Source organism: Nilaparvata lugens, chromosome 4, assembly GCF_014356525.2.
Source record: "Nilaparvata lugens isolate BPH chromosome 4, ASM1435652v1, whole genome shotgun sequence".
NCBI classification, from domain to species: Eukaryota; Metazoa; Arthropoda; class Insecta; order Hemiptera; family Delphacidae; genus Nilaparvata; species Nilaparvata lugens.
This window is the reverse complement of record NC_052507.1, coordinates 60252753-60275998: the sequence shown is the minus strand read 5'-3', so window position 1 is coordinate 60275998 and position 23246 is coordinate 60252753. Positions and strand designations below refer to the sequence as shown.

General features: G+C 33.3%; 2 protein-coding genes across 3 annotated transcripts in view; one reads left to right on the top strand and one right to left on the bottom strand.

Moving 5' to 3' along the window:
* Nucleotides 1-698: 698 nt before the first annotated feature.
* On the bottom strand, nt 699-4320 carry LOC111054096 (putative transferase CAF17 homolog, mitochondrial). 2 transcript variants are annotated; one of them, XM_022341061.2, is made up of 3 exons: nt 4137-4320; nt 3021-3291; nt 699-1063 (listed from the first exon to the last, which is right to left on the bottom strand). In XM_022341061.2, exons 2-3 carry the CDS (start codon nt 3229-3231, stop codon nt 1038-1040), a joined length of 237 nt encoding a protein of 78 aa, XP_022196753.2. In that variant the 5' UTR covers nt 3232-3291; nt 4137-4320; the 3' UTR covers nt 699-1037. The 2 variants fall into 2 exon arrangements, with proteins under 2 accessions (XP_022196753.2, XP_022196752.2); XM_022341060.2 differs by lacking the exon at nt 699-1063 and having other exon boundaries at nt 2061-3291; nt 4137-4311.
* Nucleotides 4321-10939: 6619 nt separating this feature from the next.
* Nucleotides 10940-23246, top strand: part of LOC111054253 (unc-112-related protein) — a 186753-nt gene continuing 174446 nt past the window's right edge. Inside the window, exon 1 of the mRNA XM_039426055.1 lies at nt 10940-11506. Coding sequence (XP_039281989.1) covers nt 11365-11506 — 142 coding nt within the window. The 5' untranslated portion in view covers nt 10940-11364. The remainder of the gene's footprint in view (nt 11507-23246) is intronic.

Below are 23246 nucleotides of genomic sequence, written 5' to 3'. Positions count from 1 at the left end.
AGATTCATCGTGATTTAAGAATCATTCATCCCGATTTTGTAGTTGAGGAAATACTAAAATAGGTGTATCTTGAATTGCAGTTGAAATGGTAACATTTTTTGTAATTTAGATTCATAGGAAATATGTTCACTTGCTACAATAGATTTTGAAGAGAAAAGGCAGATATTTATCTATAGTAGGCCTCCATTTTAGATTCATCGATATATTCCCAGTAGTTTGTGAATATCATGAAAATGTATCTTCCCTCTAAACCAATAGATTATAATTTTGCTATGTTTATTTCAAGTCATAGATTATGAGCAACTCAATATATGAATTTTCAGTTTGAAATACAATTTAAAATTGGAGATCTCTCTTGAATATTTCAAGATAAACTCATAACTTTCATAAAAATTGAATATCGAATTCCTTTCAATATAATTATATTTTTATTTTCCAAAACCTGTTTCAAGTGAGCATGTTTCATTTTTAAGTGAATATCCCTAGACAAGTAAGTAAACATAATAATTTTCATTGAATCTTGAATAGATACCAGAGTCCCTGCGTGATGTCCAGGAACTAATATAATAATTCATTTTGAAATTGGCACTTCTATTTTGTACCACTTCAGTTCTCTATGGATAAGTGGAATAGACAATTTAAAATTGGATTAATTATTTCTCATTTTGGTTGTGTAGGGTTTTTAATGAGAAAAACAATTATACCAACTCCTTTATTTGTCTTTCAACTTGCTTAGTTTCGTTTGTACAGCTTGTGGAAAGGTTTCAATCGCTTTAAGAGCACATTTCAAGCAGTATAGTTTGTTGTAATATATACTACATTCTGAATTCTGGCAAACTTGACTTGTGCATTCAGAACAGTCTCCACCAAGCACTAGAATCTGGTGTTTAGAAGGCAGTGAAAAAGGATCTTTCATGACGTAGCTGTCATGTTGGAAAGTGAGTTGTTTTTGGAATGGAGGTTGTTTACCTTTGAAATCATAATGCTCGGTTAGAGAACACATTGAACATGTGAATTCTCCTCCAGGGATTTCCTCGTCAGCTTTCATTGTGGATGATTTTCCCTACAACAAGATAATAACTCTACTCATGACTGAACCAATATATCGTGTATGCTCAATCTGTTGATTACGACTATTTTCAACTGATAAAATTCTACAGTTCCTTATTAATCCAACAGGAATATGTATGGGCAATAATTGAAATAAATATGACTGGAGCAATAGAAGCAACTGACAATTTAAATATCCAGGGTAGTATTATTGCTATGTTGTCAGCATTATTGATTGAAAGATTTGAAACTGACTCACAACCACTTATTTTATCAAAATAATAGATTTAAGTAAAGTATTTGGAAATTCACTTTTCTGTATTCAGTATTCTTTATAAATAACATCAATGCTGACAGTATAAAGTGAATCTTACCGTTATAGTTTCTAGTTCACTAGAGATTGATAATGGTGTAGCCCAACATTAAAAAAAAAAATCAATATGTAAATCTCCAACGATATCTTCACTACCACACAAAAATTTGATATTATTTATAAAATAGAATTATACTACTCTTCAAAATATATAAAATAATAAAACAAGAATACAAATAATTTGTACAATTATTGTAACATAACATTTGATATTATGTTTACATCCAGTGAATGAACAAGCATTACGCATGTACTACAATATAAATTCAAACGTTTTGGACTTCAATCTTGTAACTTGAATGCAATAATAAACTCTGCATTCCTTAAAATGTAAAGTATAATTTACCTGCAAGGAAAACCAGTGAGCAGATTAGAGCCTTGCGCAAACCGACACGGGAAGCGGGGTAGTTGAAAGCATATTTTATAATTTTAAAAATTAAAGGGTACTACAAGATTTTTATACTGTATTTGTTCAAAAGTAGCTCATGTGAGTTTTATATTGTTTTTATTTATTTGTTCAACAGTAGCCCAATTGTTTTTATAATTGAAATACACTCATCCCTCATGATATGCGCAAGGCCATAACTTTTGATAAGTTTGTTTAATGGGAGTGAACGCTGAAATAAAACAAAGCAGATAACGATCAACTGATTTATTAATAAAAGAACAATTATTTTTGTAAAAATCTAGAACCTCTTTGAAAATTCAAGAAGTCCCGTTCTGAAAGAACAATAGCTAATTGTTAAATTATATCAACTAAAATAATGGTTTGTGACATGTGAGTTGATGATCTGACTAGAAAAATGACAGGAGTATTTATGAAAAATGTGCAAGTATTAAGGTGATTCATTTCAACGATATTTGCTTCTAAATGAGACATTTTGGAGAAGTGAATTTTGAATTAATGAACTCTAGACTAACATTTGATGGCAAGCAAATATAATATCAATTTCGGAGACCATTCAAATTTTGTTGATTTTTGTAAGGTATTGAATTCTTGTTTCATCTTTCTTTGATATGTTTCAATACCTTTCTAGTCCTGATCACTGAGGACTTTCTTAAACTCATGAACAGGTTGTACATTCGGGAACATATTTATAACTCATGAACAAGTTGTTTGGAAACATATGTTAATGATGGGGGAAATAATTATTGTAATCTTTGATTATATCAGTCACATTGACGTCGGTGCTAGCAATCACACGTAGCCCGAGACTTAGTAGCCTAGGGTCATTACTCATGGTCAAACAATTATTAGTTAGATCGTTAGCTAATTCATTATCTAATTCTAACCCTTGATCGTCATTGACTCCCTGACAAGGAACTACTGTTTCTTGGGTAATATCTTTCCCTACTTTCGATCCAACATCTTTCAGATTTAATTCGTGGAGGAGTTTCGGATCAAACACTGACCACACCCTTAGTGAGTCTGCTACTTTTACATCAACCTTCCTCCTCACTTTAAACATTTTCAAATGTTTTTCAAGGGATGCAGCACCGCTAACATCGCATTCTACATAGAATTTGTCGAGTACCTTGTGAATGATTGAGTCATAGAGAACACAGCCTTTCGAATTCAAGAACATAGTGAACATACTTTTTGAGCCATCGTCCAAATGGCGGATATCGTTTGTGATGAGACCTTGGAGGAATGAGGAGGCGTCGGTTCCTGTTACTTCGAGGATTGCTCTTTCACCAAGTTGTTCAACGCAGTAAGTATGCGAATTGCACACTGAAACACTGGTCAGCTGATGTAACGTGCGATAGATTCTGTCCTGAGTGAAGAGTCTTCTTGTGATGGCGATCATTTCCAATCCAAGACGAAGCTCTAGGCTACTGGTATCTTATTCAAGCACCGATTGATTGTCCTGAAAAACAGAAATTAATAAATTGTTAGACAGTGCACGAAAACATTACATTGAAAATAGAAGCTACTATTTGAAAGCTCTCAAAACTCCATAAGATCATTAGCTATTAGTGGGTGCTAGAATTGCTTTTGCCTACATACCGTGTCAATTTACAAGTCTAGTAAAACTAAAATAATTACTGTAGTAGAAATATTTACCTAATAAACTAGTCAAATTTGGAAGCATTTAAAACTAGGAACCAAGTGAAGTAAATTTAATATATTTATCGTATAATATTTAATACGATACAATTTGATATTTGAATATAGTCTATTTTGACTGGAAGACTGCCGTACATTGAAATTCATTCAATGTAGGCACAGACTTGATTTACCGTATTGGATATAATTATAGAGAAAACATTGATTTCAGACCAAATTTTTGGCGACTACAGAAATAAATGGCCTCTGATAGGACGCATCTATTCCTACACTGTTTGAGTGTTTCCTAAAAGAGGCTATGCATCATGTAAACAAGCGGATGGCATTCCGCTCAAATAGTATGGTCTTACCTAGTTGATATACGGAAATTAATAGTAAAAACATAGGTGTACGATTAAAAAACAATAGTAAACTGTAGATAAAGAAAAATCCCAGTTTAATTGGCCTAGGACTTTTCTACAAAATTAGGTAACTATTTGTTGGTCAACACAATTTTAAAAGCTTGTCTTTCTTTCTCAATTAACATAATATGTTAACAATTACCTTGTTTAGATCATAAGAGGTATTAGAAAGCAAAAACTTTTTGCAATGTCAAAATTATTTGAAATGCCAAATTCAATAATACCTTATTAATAATAAACTTACCTAAAACTAGATCATCAACAAATTCAGCAAAAAAATAGTTTTATAATTTTAATAAACACAGTACTGAGATAATGTAATTATAATTCATTTTTTATTATGTAATTTATCATTTCAAACACTTTTACTTCTAACCTCAATCAAAGTCGGATTGTCGGACAACCTAACCTAAAATTTGACAACTTCCACGGCCTTCTATAATTATTACAGCTACAAAACTGACGATCCAAAACCATATAGAGAGCATTGATCAGATTGACCGCGCAAATACAAACTTGTATCAAATCAATTATTTATGCACAAAATTATAAATCTTTCTATATCTTATAGCTATTAAATTTAAGAATCATATCAATTTCAAAAGTGAAATCATATCCCTATTTTGGACTTTTAAAATGTTATTTAAATTAAAAAAATAAATGGTACAAGGAGTATCCTTAGTTTTTCTTTCCCGGTCAGTGCTTTCTTGTAAAATTAATCATTCAAATCAGTTTTATTTTGCCAAATCAAATCATATATATAATAAATCAGAACAAAAAATATTACAATTTCACTTATTAATGAGAATACTGGATTGAATAATATCTTTACTTTACTGTACTCTGACAAAACAAAAGTAGTTTGTCAAGTGGGATCACCACTAAAAATTGCTGAATTAAAACTATACAGTATTCGTCGCCTACGTAACTTCAGTTAAAACTTGTAGATATCTCGTAGGCGACGCTATATTCTTATGGAAGTGGGAGCATTAAAAAAAGCTTTTTGGGATGCTTCATTCAAACACACATATTCACACAGTTTCCCTAGAATTAATTTTCAAAAAATCCATGATTATCAATGTGCTCTATCTCTATAATCAATGCTGATAATTTTATTATTAAAAATAATGAAATAAAATTTAAAAAATGAATAAATTTATTGTACCGCGGTATATTCCATTATATTAGACAAAAAAAAAACAAATCATCCATCGGCCGTTCTCACACCGTTATCTCGCCGACACGACACTACAGGAGTGTTTTACTTTGATCTTTGATGGACAGTATTAGAGGATACTTGAATACTCGAAGTCGTGGACGAAGACTGGGATCTCCAGATAGGCCATGTCAAAGAAATCAAATGTTTTTATTGTCGTTCACAATAAATTATAAATGCATTGACAAAGTCATACATGAGACTCGAACTCAAACATTCCTGTGATAATTTGCATCTTGCTGTTTTTGAGCTGAATTATTGAGCCAGCCAGCAGTGACCAAATTTTTTAATTCTCACTCTTCATGAAAAATATTAATTCACACTAAATACCTTACATCGTGCTTAAACTTCCTATATATTTTAAGTTTTCGGTGCTGAAGAACGCAGGTACAGTTCTATTGAGATTGTCATTAATTTGTAGAGTGCAATGCAAAACATTTTCTAATACCGTATAATAATATGTGGATACATTATTACTCATCACTGACTTCAGTCTTCCTTTTCCACTTCGTATTTTGAAATTTAATTTGATTTAACATTTGGAGAGTGAGTGTGAAAAAGATTAAAAGCTTCAGTATTTTATTGAAGGTGTCACACTCTTTAGTCTGCATGCGCTACATTCTGAAAAGCAGTGTAATTTTTGGTATGGTATATTGAAGACATCACTTATTAATTTCTTAATTTACCGAGGACGGTTATAGGCCTTTCTTCAAGATTTCAGAGGGTAATCTTTTCAGTTTGTCAAGTTTTTAATTAGACTCTTGAGGAGCACGAGTTAACTGCTAGTGTTGAATAATGTCATCCTTAGTTATCATAGAATTAATAGTTATTAAATACTGTGATTAAATAATTTCATAGTATAATATGATTGTATCTTTCTCTTTAGGGCTACTTTTTAATATAAATAAAATACAATAAATTAATCTAAGTACTAATTATATATTTATTTTCCAATCACTTGAAAATGGCATTAGAAGCCGAAACATGTCGTGACGAAATAATTTAAAAAGGGTACTCAGTTTTATATTTTCATTTATATAATATGATTGTATAAAAAAGTAATCTCGCACATTCACTTAACTTATTGTGTATTTGTGATGATACCGGTGGTATTAAAATCTATCTCAAGATATAATAATTGTGCTTATGAGTGGTACTGTAATTTTTGGAACGATATATTGAAGAAATCACTTTAGATGAAAAACTTTGAGTTTTTGCAATCACTTATCATTTGTATTCATTTTTTTCAATTTCAAATAAATAATCATATCATCATTAGTTTCCAGTAAACAGTTCACTGAACAATTTATAAAGTTAACCACAGATTTACAACCAAATAAAATTAGTTTCAAGATATTGTGCCTTTCATTTAGTATCTCAAAAATCTTATCTTGCACTAAATATCAAAAACTGTATTATTTCTATCATAACCCAACCATTAATTACATCATAGCCCATCAATAAAAAGTATTATTTGTTCATAATATTTTCTAATATCGTATTTAATTAGGACTACTTGATATGTTGGTTGAAAAATAATTCCATAGGCTCCTTTTGGTTTTATATCTTAGATGGTTATTCTTTAAATTGTTCATAAGAATATAGCGTGGCTTAAACAATGAGAAGGAACTACACTAAACTGAAGGGTGGTTAGTAGGTTCCTAGGTATATTAGTCGATGTTATCTTTGAAAAATACAACAATCTTCCTGTTAAAATTCCAATTGAAGAATCTTGTAACAGCTGAATGAGTAATTTTCATGCTATGCCAATACAAAGGTTCAAATTGATCGAGTTTAAAAAAATTACCGTATTAAAATTTTGGGATTTATTGATTGAGAAACGTCACAATAATGCTGTCTTAATTTATGAGTACATAAACAACGGGGATGAACCGATAATTGCACTAGCGTGCTGTAACTTAAAATCCGGTTAAAGCCAATAGGCACCGAGCTTTTAGTGTTGGAAGCGCGTTCCACTTTTATAACTGATGTTCACTTTCTCGTCGCAAATCCTGGACGAGTTCAAGACTGCAAGATGATCGGACAAAGTTGTTCGATAGTTGTGCAGCTACTTTCAGGTTTCAGCAACTATTTGACGGCTGTAGGCTGTAGGCAATCCGCAATCGATGTTTAGAAGATAGTCACTAAACCTTACATATTTATAATGAATCATAAAAAAACACTTCACAACAGTTCAACTATTGAATTGATTCATCAATTATGATGAATTCAAATTAGTTTATTCAATTTTAATGATATACAGTATGTTGAAGTTCCTTTTTTGTGTATATTTTATGCAGTATAGAGATATTAACTTGCATGTATTATATAATAATGGGAATCTATTTTACAGTATTTTACAATGGATACGAATACCATGAAAACATTAGATACCTTGTCACACAATATTTATTTTCAAATCTCGAAAAACAATACATTTTCTTCTACAACATTCGGAACATTAAATTAATTCTTAAAATTATATAATCTAACTTTTTATGTATTAGCAGAGTCTCAATAGATGAATCATAATCAGGCTAAATATGCTTATAAAATCAATTAAAAAACAACAATTCACTGTAAACTACTTATAATTCGATATTTATAAATTATATATAGTTTAGTACATTGAGCTTACATAAATTTTTCCACACTATAATTTTGAGACAAAATTAGGAAAGAGGTGGAGTTTTGAGCAGTAGTATGTTTTTCATCTCGTGAATATTGTATGTTTCATCCAATAAATAAATTATACAAAAGGTATAATCACAAGGAATGAGTACTACCTTTGAAAATTATTTTATTTCAGGCTAGACATTTTCGGCTATTTTTCCCATTATCAAGTGTCAAGAACGAAACATATACGAAAGGTGATAAATGTGGAAACTGAATTTATTTTAAAGAACCATTTATTTAAAAAAAAAATTGTAAAATATAATAATACTGTAAAACACCAATAAAAACATGGGAAAAGTTTCAGTTTCCAATTAGTAATGGATTCCGTAGTGAGAAGATACTTATCAACCGATTAGTTGAGAGTAGAGATACGAAGGTGCCTACAAAAGAATAATGTGATTGAAATGGTTATTTAAAAAATATATACAGTATAGTAGATCCAGTATTGTTGAATTCAAAGAGAAAAAATTTATTATCTCATAATTTTGCATGGATGAAATGAAGTGCATAAATTTTTTTTTTTACATTGACTCACAATAAGTAGGCCTACAGTATTTTCTTAGTAAATGAAGTTTTGGTCATGAATTTCAACTTGTCTTGAATCCTTCCACCTCACGTTGAAATGTAATTCAGTCAATACCATGCAAACGAGCACTCTTAAACTGGTTTTTCACTTCAGCTATTCTTGACTTTGTTTTATACTTTTTTATGATCTTTGTTTTGTTTACGTTTACGCCAACAACTCTATTTTATGAGCTGGTCTTGTTTGTTTTTTATAGGAATGGCGGCTTTGCAAGACGAAGGCCAAGAAAAGATCTGCATTCAGCATCCGACGTAAGTACAGCTCTTGTAACTTGACTTGTTTTACAAAAATCTTCTTGTTGATTTGTAAACGAGTCTCCTATAATATCCATTGAGCCAATTGAGCACTGAATCAATCAATATTATTTGTCAAGTACATTGAGAGTATTGAAGAATATTGATTTAAGCTGAATTCCAACTATCATAATCAGTGTACGTGCCTGGTACAGTGAAGATATTATTCCTGAGTTCTATCTCCAATGGGACTATTCATAACTACTTGGCTGGGGTGAGTGGGACTAGTTCCATTAGAACTCATAGGAATAGGAATAAATAATATTTCCTCTGAATTAGGCTACTTTCACACACATTCGGTTCGGTTTGCTTTCGGTTCGTTTTCGGCGAAATCCGATAAGTGTGAAACGGTGATTCGGTTTGAATTCGGTTTCGAATAGCAACCGCATAGCACCGAACGCCCCCTCGACACGAATAGGTTTTATCATATTCGAATTCGTTGCTAGGGAAACAGGAAGTCTTTTACACACGCTTACCTTTTTTGTTTTCATTTTAATCTGACACCGTGATTATCTGTTTCAAAATTTTCTAAGTCAAAATCATATGGTCAATTCATTTCTGTTAGTTCACAGGAACATTTTTTTCTCAATGAATAGTTTGCTAAAAAATATGAAGATATAAATTAAAAGGGAGAATTTTTATTAAAACATTTTTTCCACGAATATTACATGATTTTATCAATGGAGAGAAGAGATGAGTTTATAATTATACCATGTGTCAAAACAAGAAACAAATTTTCAACAACTTGAAAAAATAATCTTCCTGGACATCCAAAACTAACATAATGGAAAATAAACTATTCAAATAATTCACAATTTTTAATTAACTTTAAAATCCTATGTATGAAAGCCTCATTCGTTTTCGGTAACGAACCGAACCGAATGAAACCGAATGCGTGTGAAGCTAGCCTTATAAGGACACGCTCACTTATTATATACTGTGATACTGATATGTGTTTTACGATACTGATATGTTGTTGCCGGTGTCTTTTATTCTATGAATGTTATGGCAATAAAATTATACTTATTTATGTGGGAATACAGCTTTAAGCGACCAGCTATACAAAAATATCTTGTTATTGCTTAAATATCTTGATTATATCACTATAGATTTTTAGGAAATCCAGAAAACATGTACACAATTAGCCTATTGTGTGGATCTTCCTTGAAAATACACAATTTTCTTTAAAATCTCCTCTCCTCTATTGGAAATCGGTCCATATTTCTCTCCTCAATCTTCTGATGTGGCTCCCATCTTTGAGAAGTAGGCCGAAAAGGATCACGAAATAATAAGATTGATTCTGCCGGCCAGGATAGCCGAGACAACCAATGCGTTACACCCTTCAGTCTTCTATCGCTACCTGGTCGTGGGTTCAAATCTCGCCGGTAGGCATGTTCGTTTGATCATCTCATCAGCATCACCCTCACATTTTCCATCACCCACGCTCAAGCAAAATGTTCATGTGGGCATCAACCGCAATAAAAAAAAACTTTTTAGAAGCTGTAAATACAGTAGAAAGTTTTAGCCTATAGTAGGCCTATAATGAATTGCTAGACGCAGTACAGTGAAAGGCTATAAACAGTATGGATCGCTACAAGCAGTACAGTGGATTGTCTCGTGCAGTTAGTTGATTAAAGCAGTACAGCAAATTTGAGTAGTCCCACACTGTACAATAAATAAAATACTAATGAACAGTCATTGAATGCCTTATGTTTCAAAGTTCTGTAGAATAGAATGTAGTTTATCGCCAGTAGGATAGGTAGTCCCTACACCATTTGTTCAAGTTGCTATAAGTAACTTGCCATTAAATTGTGACAATTCTACTGAAGTTGCAATTTGCTATTTGCAGTACAGTATACTTTTCAAGCTATAAACAGTATAGCTGGTTCACATTGATTACTATAAGTCGTTCTATAGAATAAAACAATCTTCGTATAAATTTCCTCTGGTTGTACAGTACCTAGTATATTTCTCGCTAAACGCAGTACAAGAGCTCAATTACCGCTATACGCAATATAAAAGCTCATTATTTTCGCTATACGCAGTACAGTTGCTCATCTGTAGAATTACATTTAATCATATTAAAAAATATCCTAGACTATCTGAAATCCTTTTCGACAAAGGCGTTGCCAGCAAACACATTCACATCCCAACTTTACACACCAAAGTAAACAATGAGCATAAAACTCAAAAGCGCGCCACATTCTATTTCAGCGGGCCGTTTCTACGCATGCGCAGTTGTGAGCTCAGTGCTGTGGATCCGTGATCCCATACGAGCCAGTTCTCCCACCAGGTTGCGCGGACCTTGTGTCTCCATCTCACTTGCCAGCGCTGTTGGCCTCTTTTGCCTTTTACGGCATTTCAGCTGGCTCGCGCTCCGTGAGAGCTCTTTCGGTTGAGTTCAGTCTCTGAGTTGAGTTGGTTGAGTTTGCCCGTGCGGTCATCAACTCAACTACGCGCTAGTTTTTTCTTCCGAGAACCCACACAGCGTGTGCAAAGCTTTCAAACTTTTCTGTCGACTCCACACAAATTTTCATCCAGTTTAGTGCGCGAGCAATTTCACAATCCAACTGTACTCCACGTGTTCATTTTGTTCTCTAGTGTGCACTATGTTACCGTGCGGCAGTGTGTTGGTTTTCTAGTAGGGATTTGTGAGTTTTTTTTAACAATTGTACATATTGTTTGTGAAGTTGTTGCTGTGACAATGTTGTCAGACGGATATCTGATCGGGGATGGATCGTGGAACCTGCGGGTGTATGTCACCAATCTACAGGTGGAGCGCTCGCTGCGTGTCAAGGGGGACCTTCACATTGGCGGCGTAATGCTCAAACTTGTCGAAGATTTAGGTGAGTTGTTTGGGAAAACACCAATAAAAAAGTTGCAAATAAATAATGGTTATTTAGTAAATATACTGGTGTGATTGATAGATTTGAAATTCATGATACACACTGATATTTCATTGATAACAAATGGAAAAATTGATATGAACTCTACTGAAAATGTGCAATGTGTGAGTAGGTTACTAACTCTTCACACTGATTCATGAATTTTATTGGTGATTGACATTTGACATTTACAGTGATTAGGTGAAATGATTGGATAGGTGATTAACTACTCACCAATATTGATGAGAAATGGATTATGAACTCTCTGATATGATTGATAGCAAATGGATGAATAGAACTCATTTTATGAATTAATAATAATATTCAAGATTATTGAGAATAATGAAGTCTCTTGTGAAGTAGGTGATGATATAAATAATTAATTAGCTAATTCTATAGAATTGATAACAAGCAAATGAATGTAATCAGTAATATAAATAGGCATGTAATATGAAGTTTCCAATTTGAGAACTACAGTTAACAAAGATGAGTGAATAATAAAAGTTAATAGACCCACTTGTATGCGGGGAAGTGCACCTGTATTGGGGAAGCTCATTAAGAAAATTACCGTGATCATGATTATGTATTGAGAGAGGGTGGGCAACCTAATGAGAAAGTAAGAATCAAAAAGAAAAAGGTCCATTTTGAAGATTTTCCTCCCAATTTTTGTCTTTTTCTTCACTTTCACTCATCTTTTTTTAATTTTCTTTATTCTTTCCTCTTCAAACTCTTTTTCTACTCTTTCTCCAAGATCTTATTGTTTTACCAATGTCTGTTTATGTAAGATAATTATTTTGCAGTCATGGTCATGTTCATGTGTTTTCCTTGTCTTTTCTCATATATTCACATATTCTCGGTTTTTCCTCACTCTATCTTCCTTCTTTCCATCAAGTTGTCAAGTTCTATTTCTTCTATATTTTTATCAATTTCTCTCTATCCCTCAATAAACGTCTCTCTTCTCTATTTTCTTCTTCCATTCTCATCTCTCCTTCTACGTTTACTTGCATTCTCTCATTATCCTCAATTGACTTTCCCCCTTGCATTTTTCTCCTTCACTTATGAGTACCTATCACCAGAGACAATAAAACAATATTGTAAGTTTACCCTAGTATCACTAGTATTGTAGTATTGTATTGAAAATACTAGTATTGTATTGAAATACTAGTATTGTAGGTTTGTATTGAAATACAAACCATACAATCATTGCATTCAGTAGATTCTTCACTGCAGGCCTACCTTGTAGACGTTGTTCTTTGAAAGTGTGCGGACCGTATTCTTCTCTTTCTGAAAAGAATGCCTTTCTTCTGAAAACTCCAATGCAGAGGTGGATGTACAGGTGAAGGTACAGCTAGGGACTGCTCCTTCCGTATACATAAAACATCGCTGCTTCCCATTCAACCAATGCTGACAGTATGAAGTGAATCTCAGTCTATCCAGTGAATCTAGTGTCATCTACCTCATTCTCACGTGGAGGTCTATTGTTGTCGTCTCTCCCGCTTCATCTCCTCCTCCTTCTTCTAGCCTGTTTATCCACGTGTCTTCTCTACGATTCCCTTGGTATTGTATTTTTTTGGGTTCCTTTACCCTAACATTGTTGACCTCTCCATTGGTCCCTATTTATTTGTTATTCTCTTTCAATGTTTATATCCTTTTCAAAACATTATTTTATTGAAATAAAGAGAAAATATTGTTGGCGTAGATACTGTTTTTTTAATCCACCGAATATTGTGCTAAATGTTTTTCAATGTCTTTTTCTGGGTTATTTTTAGGTTTTGTTGTTGTTTTTAAGGGTACCTATTGAAAATCTTTTATTCTCACAATTTCTTTCTTATTTCACAATTTTCTTGAATCATTTCTACGGTACGGTAATTCAAATAAATTTAAATAAAGTTCATATTTCTGGAATAATTTCTAATCAATATTCATCGCTACATTCACATGAATAGTATTTTAGGGGGGGGGGGGGACAAAAACTTATTATTGTGTTGTTCCTATTGTAATTTTGTTGTGAAGTGATAAAAATTAAATGTTTTGATTGGAATTAAAAATAATGAGAATACTATTTGCAGGAAGCAACAGATTGACAATCATCACATTTCATAATTATTCACATACATTGATAAATTCATTTCAATAACGTGATGGGAAGATCACATGAAGCAGTTAATAACATTTTATTAATCTCATGAACAGGAGTCACTTTAGTAACGGTGCTAAGTCCTCTGTGATGACAGACAAATTGAAAAACTCTTGGCAATTTTCGAACTGACATACGATTACACGGCTATGATGTATGGCTCTCCTTTGTTATTGTGCTTTATCAACTTGAACGCACTTCGTATATTAGTATAGGACCGGTTTGCGGTTTTTAAGCTGTGAGTCAGAGAGTATTTTGAGAACTTGATTCTGCTACTTCTGAATAACATCCTTCTCCTTATAAAGTTATCAACTTGATATTGTCGCAGGAAAAACGGTTTTGGATTGTTGGCTTGCTCTCATAAAATTTGTTGTTCTATCTTGGCGATAAAGTATATATGATTGATTTAAGAAATAAAAACAAATGAATTGAAAAACAACCTCTTCCAAGCATCGATAGCACTGTATGGTCAAAGAAGCTATAAAATATAGAATGTAATGAAATCAGAAGCCAATTTGAAATGCAATATTATTCAGCACTAATGAAATTGCAAAATACCGCGCTACTCTATCTATTTCTCCCTACTTTACATCAATTCAAAGTGGTTTTTACAGAATTACTGATGGTATTCATGCTATTTAACCACATAAGCTATGAAAATATGCAGAGATTGACTTGAAAACACAATATTATCCAGTAGGTACCAAAGGTGTTCTAAGAAGCATCTACCCCATCTCTCATCACTGTATATTAATTTACAGTTTTTTTACACTACTCTTGCACATTGTAAACAGACCCTTGTTTGTTAAAATATCAGATTCTGCAATTATTATTATCATCTCTTGTATTCTATTGTCAGCGAGATGAAAACTATTGATGGCCCCCTCATTTTTTGGGTGCGTTTCTCTCTCTTACCTTTCTGATTTCTTATTCTCTCCTGCTATGGGGTTTCTCTGCACTATAAGAGCAATTACAAAGTAACTTGATATTTTATTTCTATAAAAAATTTTCCAATTTTATTGTTGAACGATGCCTTTGAATGAATTGGAATTCATTTCACTTCCTTTACCTTCACCCCATACTTCCCCTACCTTACTTTCTTTGACCCAATTTTTTATTGTTAAACTTTTTTTATGTACTTTTTTATCTGTACATTGGCAAAACGTTTCCTTGGTTTTCTACAAACAATCGGAATATGTCATAGAGGAAAAGAATAGATTTTTCCTCATAAGTTAAATGTAGATGATGTCAAATGAATAATGTATAGAAGAGTTATGCAAATCCTTGATAGTATTGATGTGTTTTTCCTCTTGAAGTCTTTAATTCATAGTCACACTCGGCCTGTCTACTGTCTGCTTATCATTATTAATAGATGCATGAATTAATTTAATATACATCTGGGGATAGTAAACCATTTACGTTAAGAAATTTGAGTATTTTTCTAAAATTGAATTCTTACAGAGAAAAAACTTCATAACCTTTAAAGTAGAATCGGTTATAGATTACAGGTTTTATACTCACTCCGTTGAAGAAGGAAATTGAGGGATTATCGAACTCATAAATTCCATTATCATAAGTCTTCTTTATCAAGCTTTAAAACTCCTAGGCTCAACCTTTACATCCCACTTACTTTTACCTCCCTTTTGCGATAGGCCTTCATAATATAATGATCGAATTACACAAAATAATCACAGTATTATAATAGACATTGAGTATTAGTTTCAATACACTAGAGTTATAGGCCTACTTGTTACTTCAGGGTATAATCTCTCATTACTCAACTTCAGATCTAAACAATCTACCCAAAGTAATCTATATTCAACAATTGTCTTTCATCACAATGTTCATTACAATGTCGGAGCTCAATTTCGCAGTTTGCCCTTTGTAAATTCGGAATTCAATTATTGTCTATCTCTTTCTAGCCACAAAGATTGCCCATCTAGCAGCAAGTGGCCACTGGCGTGCATGTGTATGTGAGTGTGTGCATGCCTCTACATGTTTGTAAGAATGGACTATTCCATTGAATGGGTTGTTCTCTAGAACAGGATAGGCAAATCGAAAAGAATGGACTGCAGTGTTGTAGTGGTTACATCAGCCACCTGTTATGTGATTTGCACATTTCTGTGCGATTTGTATACCGCACGCCTTGTTATTCTGTGTGATTCACTAGATAATTTCATCATTGGTTGATGGTTGGAGTTATTTACAAGGAATAATTGACCACTGACAGTTTGGAGTGAATCTCCCTAAAAGAGTGATTGCTCAGCTCCTACCAAGCGGAGGTGATCTTGAATAGAATATATGTAGAGACTGGAGGTGTGCTAGAACTTGAATATACCTATATTCTATGATAATAGAGAGTACACTTACAGTATACTGACCTGGACCAACAAAAGAATTGGGTGGTATGGCGGTAATAACCTTGCTTTGTACTCTCTTATTCTCTCTCCTTCACTCACTCTCACTCGCTTAATCGCTCTATCTCTCTTCACTTAATTTTGAATGCATCACTCATTGCTTCCATTTTTTCCTCCATGTGAATTTCATGTGCGTTGAAAAGGTCAAGCAAGTCCTAAGTTAATTTCACAGAGAACAGAAAACGTGTAACAGTTGTTCACACTTTTCCCCCCAAAATTCTCTCCGATGAAAAACATCTTAATGTGATTTTATGAATTTGATGAATCTTATCTAATCCACCTATCTCTATCTCCTCAATCTCTAATATAATTTTTTACACGTAAAATATATTCCACTCGTGATCCTTTATTCTGAGATCGAATATCGAGTCTAAAATCATACACATGCTCCTACCCTGTCTCTTTTCATTACAGTATTTACATAAATAACTCGTTCCTCGAATGAAGTAATCCATCGTTATTCAAAGTACTGTAGTCAAATAGCTCTCCACAGATTCCACACACACCTTGGTTCAGTAGGTATGCGATAACATATCATTAGGCTCAATTATTCCGCCTCTTATCGTTCAAATCAGGTACTGACCAATACCGGTATGCGATTCGACATTATATCATTGTGTGGTAGGTTATGTTTGTTGCCAGTTTTGGCTTAGATGCTGCACTTAGTTTGTTATAATGGGCGGAGGCTGTCGAAAGAATGCACAGATCCTATCTCAACTTGAAAGCACGTCGGCCCTCGGAGAAGAACACGGTTTTTTCATATATTGAAAGTGTTATCAGGCTTTTTATCTGTTTAACCTGTGGCTGTGGGGGTTGGATAGGGGTTAGGGGACCCTACCCTCTGTTGATTTTTCAAGTCTCTTGCCTTGAGCTTAGTTGTCTTGTTTTTTCAATGGTTTATCGGTGTATCTACTTATCCTCATACATTTTGGCTTGTAAGTTGTAAGTGGTCTGATAATCTTGTATTGCCTTTACATGTGAAAGGAATTTGTATACTTAGTGTGTAAGGTGCAAAATACTTGGTGAGTAAATATCGAAGAAGTTTGTATCCTCTTTGTGTAGCTTGATTTGTATCTAAAGGGCTTACAATAATTTCTTTACAGTGGGTTATAAGTTGTAAGTGCTTCACCTGCAGAGTTTGTATTTACGCCTAAAACTCACTACTTCAGGTACAGTAATTGTTATCAAAGAACGATGAAATTCCAAAAACCGGGGCTTTCAACACAATTTATTCATTATTCTTCTCTTAATTTTGTTATTGATCCACTTTAGAGAATTAATTTCACATTCAATAAATTTGGATCCAAGACACTTTTGATTAAGGGTTGTATGAGAAAATTGTAGTTCAAATATATATTATTTTGTAGCCCAACACTATTCTTATATGTTCTGTTTATTCACTCTTAACTCATCTATTTTGTTGTCTTTGTTTTGTGATTTTCAAGAACTCATTAACCTTTCTCACTTTCTCCTCATCATTTTCTTCCATCTCATATACTCATATTTCTCTTTGCTATCTTTTATCCTCATTCTCATCAGCTTCATCCTCCTCATTATCATTCAAGAAATGATTTAGGATTCCAGAGTAGGCTACTGTGACAACAAATATTGTTGTTCGGTCCATCGTCTTCTTTCATATGTGTTCGTGTTGTCTATAATGAAGAACAGAACAAAATTGAATTTTGAGAGTAGTCTCTAATATTACCAAAATGGGTTCTCACATGGAAAATTCATGAAATAAGGTATTGTCCCCAGGCTGAATCTTGCCTCTATGCAACTTTCCAATAACTGAGATACACTTTTCGTTCGTGGAGGATTGTAACAAACTTCCAATAGGACTTTTCTTGGCCCTTGAGTGTGGAGGAATATGAAAAGATAAGAAGACGTACTCAATAAATTATGACAGTTCTCCCTGACAGCTGCTGGCACTTCAATAATACACCCAAACAAAAGATCTGTCCTTCTCACTCCAGCGATTATTACGTGATATCTTTTGTTTATCCCTGTTTTGAGTGCACGGCCTTATAGAGCTGACAATCATTTTGAAGTGTTATTTGGAAATTGGCCGAAAACAAAAGACAATTGCAGTTATCCTCTCTGAAATGTAGTAAATGATTGTCGATGCAAAAGTTCGTTCCCTTTTGCAAAGGGTTTCTCCCAAGAATCCCCTACTTCTGACATCTGTCATACAGCTGTAGCTAGGACGATCAGCCCCTATTTTCAGATAGTCCACCAACCCCATCTATTTTCTATTCGTTGGGCTTTTATCAAGAATTATTAGCAGCTTCTGAATGCTGGTTTCCCCCATTCGTGCCGGCTGACTTGGGCCCATAATCTGTGGGGCTCAGAATACCCCTCACAATACCACACATGTATAACTGGGATGAAAGCTAACAGCTTCTGTTCTAAAAATTCTACTACGGTGGTAGTTCATCATACTAGTTGTTTATCATAGTATAGTTTTGATATATTAGTTTAATAGTATAGTTGATTATCATTCATTTGTTAATATTTCTGCCGCTTCCATGTCAGAGTGACAGTTAATATTGCCAATGTTATTAGTATAATATATTTTCTTATGTACCGTATTTTTCCAGGAATGAATGATATACTTTCGATTTTTTTTAACCAGCAAGTTCTGATTTTAAATAGAAATACAAATCTCAGTACCCTTTTTGAATTATTTTATCACAACATGTTTCAGACATTCATGCCATTTTCAATATTTTTTGAAAATGACCATTGACCTTTTCTTTTCGTAGAAAAATCAGTCACTCTGTATGCAACACAGTTTTTGGATTGGAATTCATAAAATTCCACTTGAAAATGGCTTGAATGTCCGAAACATGTTGTGATAAAATTGAGATTTGTATTTCTATTTATATTACAAGTATCCCTAAACAGAAAAGAGACAAGTTCTGCGTTCTATGAATAATTTATACGCCTTTAGCTATACAAATACTCAAGTACCAAGTAAATCATGATAAAGCACCCTATCGTTCTCTCAAAAAACGATTTTTGTAGCTACTCTGTCTTGTAACAAGTGTCAAGTATGAGTAATTACCATCACCCATAAGTTTGGTATTTCACTGCCTTGTGTGAAATTGAAATGATTCTACTTTACTCCTCTCTTGTAAATAACTTGAGTTGTAGCCACACCAGTCAAATGTGATAATTACAGTTTATGATAAACACGTCCACTACAGTCCATTTTCACAAAATAATTCTTGTTAAACAAAAATACTACACATGAAATTGATTGATTCCTTTCAACCCCCTAACGATGAGAGTATGAACGGATTACAAATATTTTGAGACGAATATTTCGTCTGTACATAAACTATTGTAGTTCAGAAAAGATTTACTAGCAGTTGAATTCCCCTATGAATAAGACAATGGAATTATTATTTTTATTAGACAGTCAGTCACTCTGTATGCCATCACAGTTTTGGATTGTTTGCAATTTCAATAACAATGGTAAATTATTTGGCCATCAATAGCATAAATTCAGGTATAGTAGTTGTTCAATAATTCCCATTGATTGTCAAAATTATTCCATTTTGAATGGATACGTATTTTAACAATTATTTTGCCTAACTTTTGTTTCAATTTGGCTACAATTGAACCACTGATTTTCTTGAGAGAAAAATTCACTCCAAAATATGAAACTCCTTTGATTCTGGAATCAAGTGTCAGGAATAGTGACCAATTTTCAAATTTGTAAATGAAGAGTCAGGAATCTATGGTGACCAATTTTTAAACTGACTAAAATTAAATCTATGTTACTAAAAACATGAATTCCAGAATACTACACATTGTCTCAAATTTTAAAAATCAAGTTGTGGATTGTGATCGATGCCATCCAAAACCTTGAACAAATATTCCTTGGTCAGAAGCACTTCGCTTCGAAAACCTAATAACCAGAAAGCTTGCATGTCCTGTCTTCCAGGAACAGTCCCTATCTGGAGTTATCATTCATCACCTTGTCAGTTCTTTCGTCGGATTGAGAGGGGGATGTACAGAGGGTAGACCCCTTTCCCCCAACAGGGGGTGTCTTTGAAGACAGCGACTCTTTGGAGTTGGGGGTATCCGCCCCTTTGGCTTGCCAGACATCAATCTCATCCCGGCGCAAACCACCCCTGAGACTCTCAGAACGCACTCATTGAATATCTACGCCTCTGCCACTAATAATGCAGTACTTGTATTGGATTACTTTCAGCGATTCATGTACCGACACCCTACAATTCGATTTGATCGTCCCAAGGGCTAGATTCGGTTTTTTATTACTTTATAAATGGTGTTTCTCTATCTGATTCAGTTTTTATTACTTTATAAATGTTTTCTGTCGCGATTATTAGAACGCATTCTATCATTTTATCACCCTTAGGACTTATTCGGTGTTACTCCTTTATAGTGTTGTCGTACTATTATACTTTGTGTTTTCCTAGAGGATTTAAACTTATTTCTATCACTTTAGTTTTCCCATCGCTTCTATTTCATTAACACGATTTTTTTTCACGCCCCTGTCAGAGTTCATTATCATTTCTCTTTTTCTCTCTCTGTCACTCTTTAACCATCTGTCTCTCCGTCTCTAGTATCGAATTTATTCTCCAACAGTGTTTATTATCATTATTATCGTATGGTTCAATGAAACATAGCAGTTGTCACTTGATGCTGTTACTGGTGTCAAAATAGAATTTCTGTTATCTTTTTAGGCAACAAAAAGCGGTCTGACAAACGCAACTGTTTGGTATTTTTGTACACGCCCCCACATTCAGTGAAAAAGCATGTTATATAAGTGTTGCTGAACGCATTTAGCAAACTCTACTATAGATGGTTTTTTAGAACTTCCAATAGATGGAATTATTATTTAAAATATGAATCTGATTCAATTGGTAATGTAAATCAAAATGTACGCCTATGTGTAGATCAAGGTAACAGAAAAAATAAAAACTGTGAAAATTTGAAGAAATTTGTGAAAGGTGTTGAACAATTGAATTAGATTCAAGATCTATAAAACTTTTCCGCGCATTCGAACTCAATTTAAATGGAAATGATGTGATTAGAATGGAACTACCTGATGTGTAAACAGACGTATTTTGGTAGACGTTAATTGGATACTGAAATGTTCTAATTTTTTTATTGGAGAATCGAGAAACTTGATCGGTCATTAGGCTACATCATTACCAATCTCCAATGTTCTCAAATCTTGACTTCTTGACTGACCATAAGTAAACTTTATGAAACTGAACATGGAGCAATAAAATGCTCACTGTAAATGGAGCCATATGATTGGTAATTGACTAGGTGGGAGGAGAAAGGATGCCACTGCCATTGGCCGAGACAAGTATGAAGTATGGGTACTCCACCCACGATGAGCGTGTTTTCTCTCGGCCAATTACAACCTTTCACTTCGATAGGTAAGCCAACTATCAACCATATGGCTCCATCTAATATACAAGATTCTGTTGCCAGATTCTGTTTATACATTAAGGATATCTCAAATTCTACCCAAATTTAAATTTATTGCCATGAATGGCAAACCAAAAAAAGTTAATCATATTTAAGTGTGAAAATATAGATTCTCACCAAGTCTTGAATCCATCGTCTTGTCATTGTGAAAAATATTAGATTCGATTCAAACTGTCAACTATGAGGAGCATTGATGTTAATTAAAATAATGTATGCTGACAGTTTGTAGTGAATCTCACTATAGTGCTTCAATCAGTCTGCCAACCTTGAACAGTTGAAATCAATACTAGCAGTCGTTAAATCCATCCAACAGACTTGATCAATAAACTTTGTGCTTGATTTCTGCAATAAATTGATGGTTGAAGCTTTTTCCATCAACTCCAATAAAATTTGTTGAATGTCTGCTTCGCTAGTTACGATCGTATCCGATCATAAAACTCAAAAACTCATTAAGCTTATTGCTTGTTTCTACAATTATTGTTATTACCTGTACAATTTCTCATTTGCTCTTTAGATTCTGGTTTATTTGATATGGGACTACTTATTTCTTCTGATAGTTTTAAGTAGGGATAAACGAATATCCTCTTTTCTATCCTCCCTAGTATAAGTAAGTTTATAACTTGAATTATTTGATAATTCTGATAGGTATAAGTAGTAATCCAACTAAGTAATCTATACAAAGTAATCAAACGTTGAACAATTTGATTTTGAACATGTGTGGAATGTTACTAAAAAAGCACCATACAGAAAACATACTCAGTTTCTCTATTCTTATTCAATTGTAGCACGTAGACAAACTTTCATTGTAAACTATTGATTCTTTGAAAATTCAGGACTTTAGGTGAAGACCTGTATTGGTTGTCTGTCTGTCTGTCTATCTGTATAACTGTCAACTTATACAGACAGACAGACAACCAATACAGATCTTCACCTAAGGTTTTAGCTCTGTCTGTATAACTGTCAACTTATACAGACAGACAACCAATACAGATCTTAAACTAAGGTTTTCACCTGAGGTCCTGAATATTCAAAGAATCAATAGTTTACAATGAAAGTTTGTCTACGTGCTGCAATTGAATGAGAATAGAGAAACTTGGTATGCTTTCTCTGTGGTGTTTTTTTGTAACATTCCACACATGTTCAGAATTAAATTGTTCAAAGTTGGGTTAAATTGTGTATAATATCAACATTTTCAATGGTAATGTGAAAATTCGCTTTATAATATTATGTCTCTGTACAGTTAGATACTTGACCTCCTGAATATTGGAATATTGGAATCCTGTTGGCAATAAATTACGCCCATTGGTTGGGTAACGCCCATATACTCTACTGATACCATCCTCCATCTCCATCCATTGGCACTCAAATTGAAATCCAATAATGCTATTATTTTCCTATCGTTTCCATCGCGAAACAAAAGCCGTGCTTCGGTAGAATGTAGAATACATTCTTTTACAATTTCAAAAAAAAAAAACGTTTATTAAAATTATAATAGTTTAGTGAAGTAAATTTTGCGGCATGATCAGAATCTAATCGAACAGATAAATTCTAAGTGGAATCATAAATTAATTGAATAAATCACGCAAAATGTCATCTACTGTTACTACTGAAATGGTGATGTGACGCAGGAATGAAAATGATTGATTCTAGACAAATTAATATAAAAATGATTGAT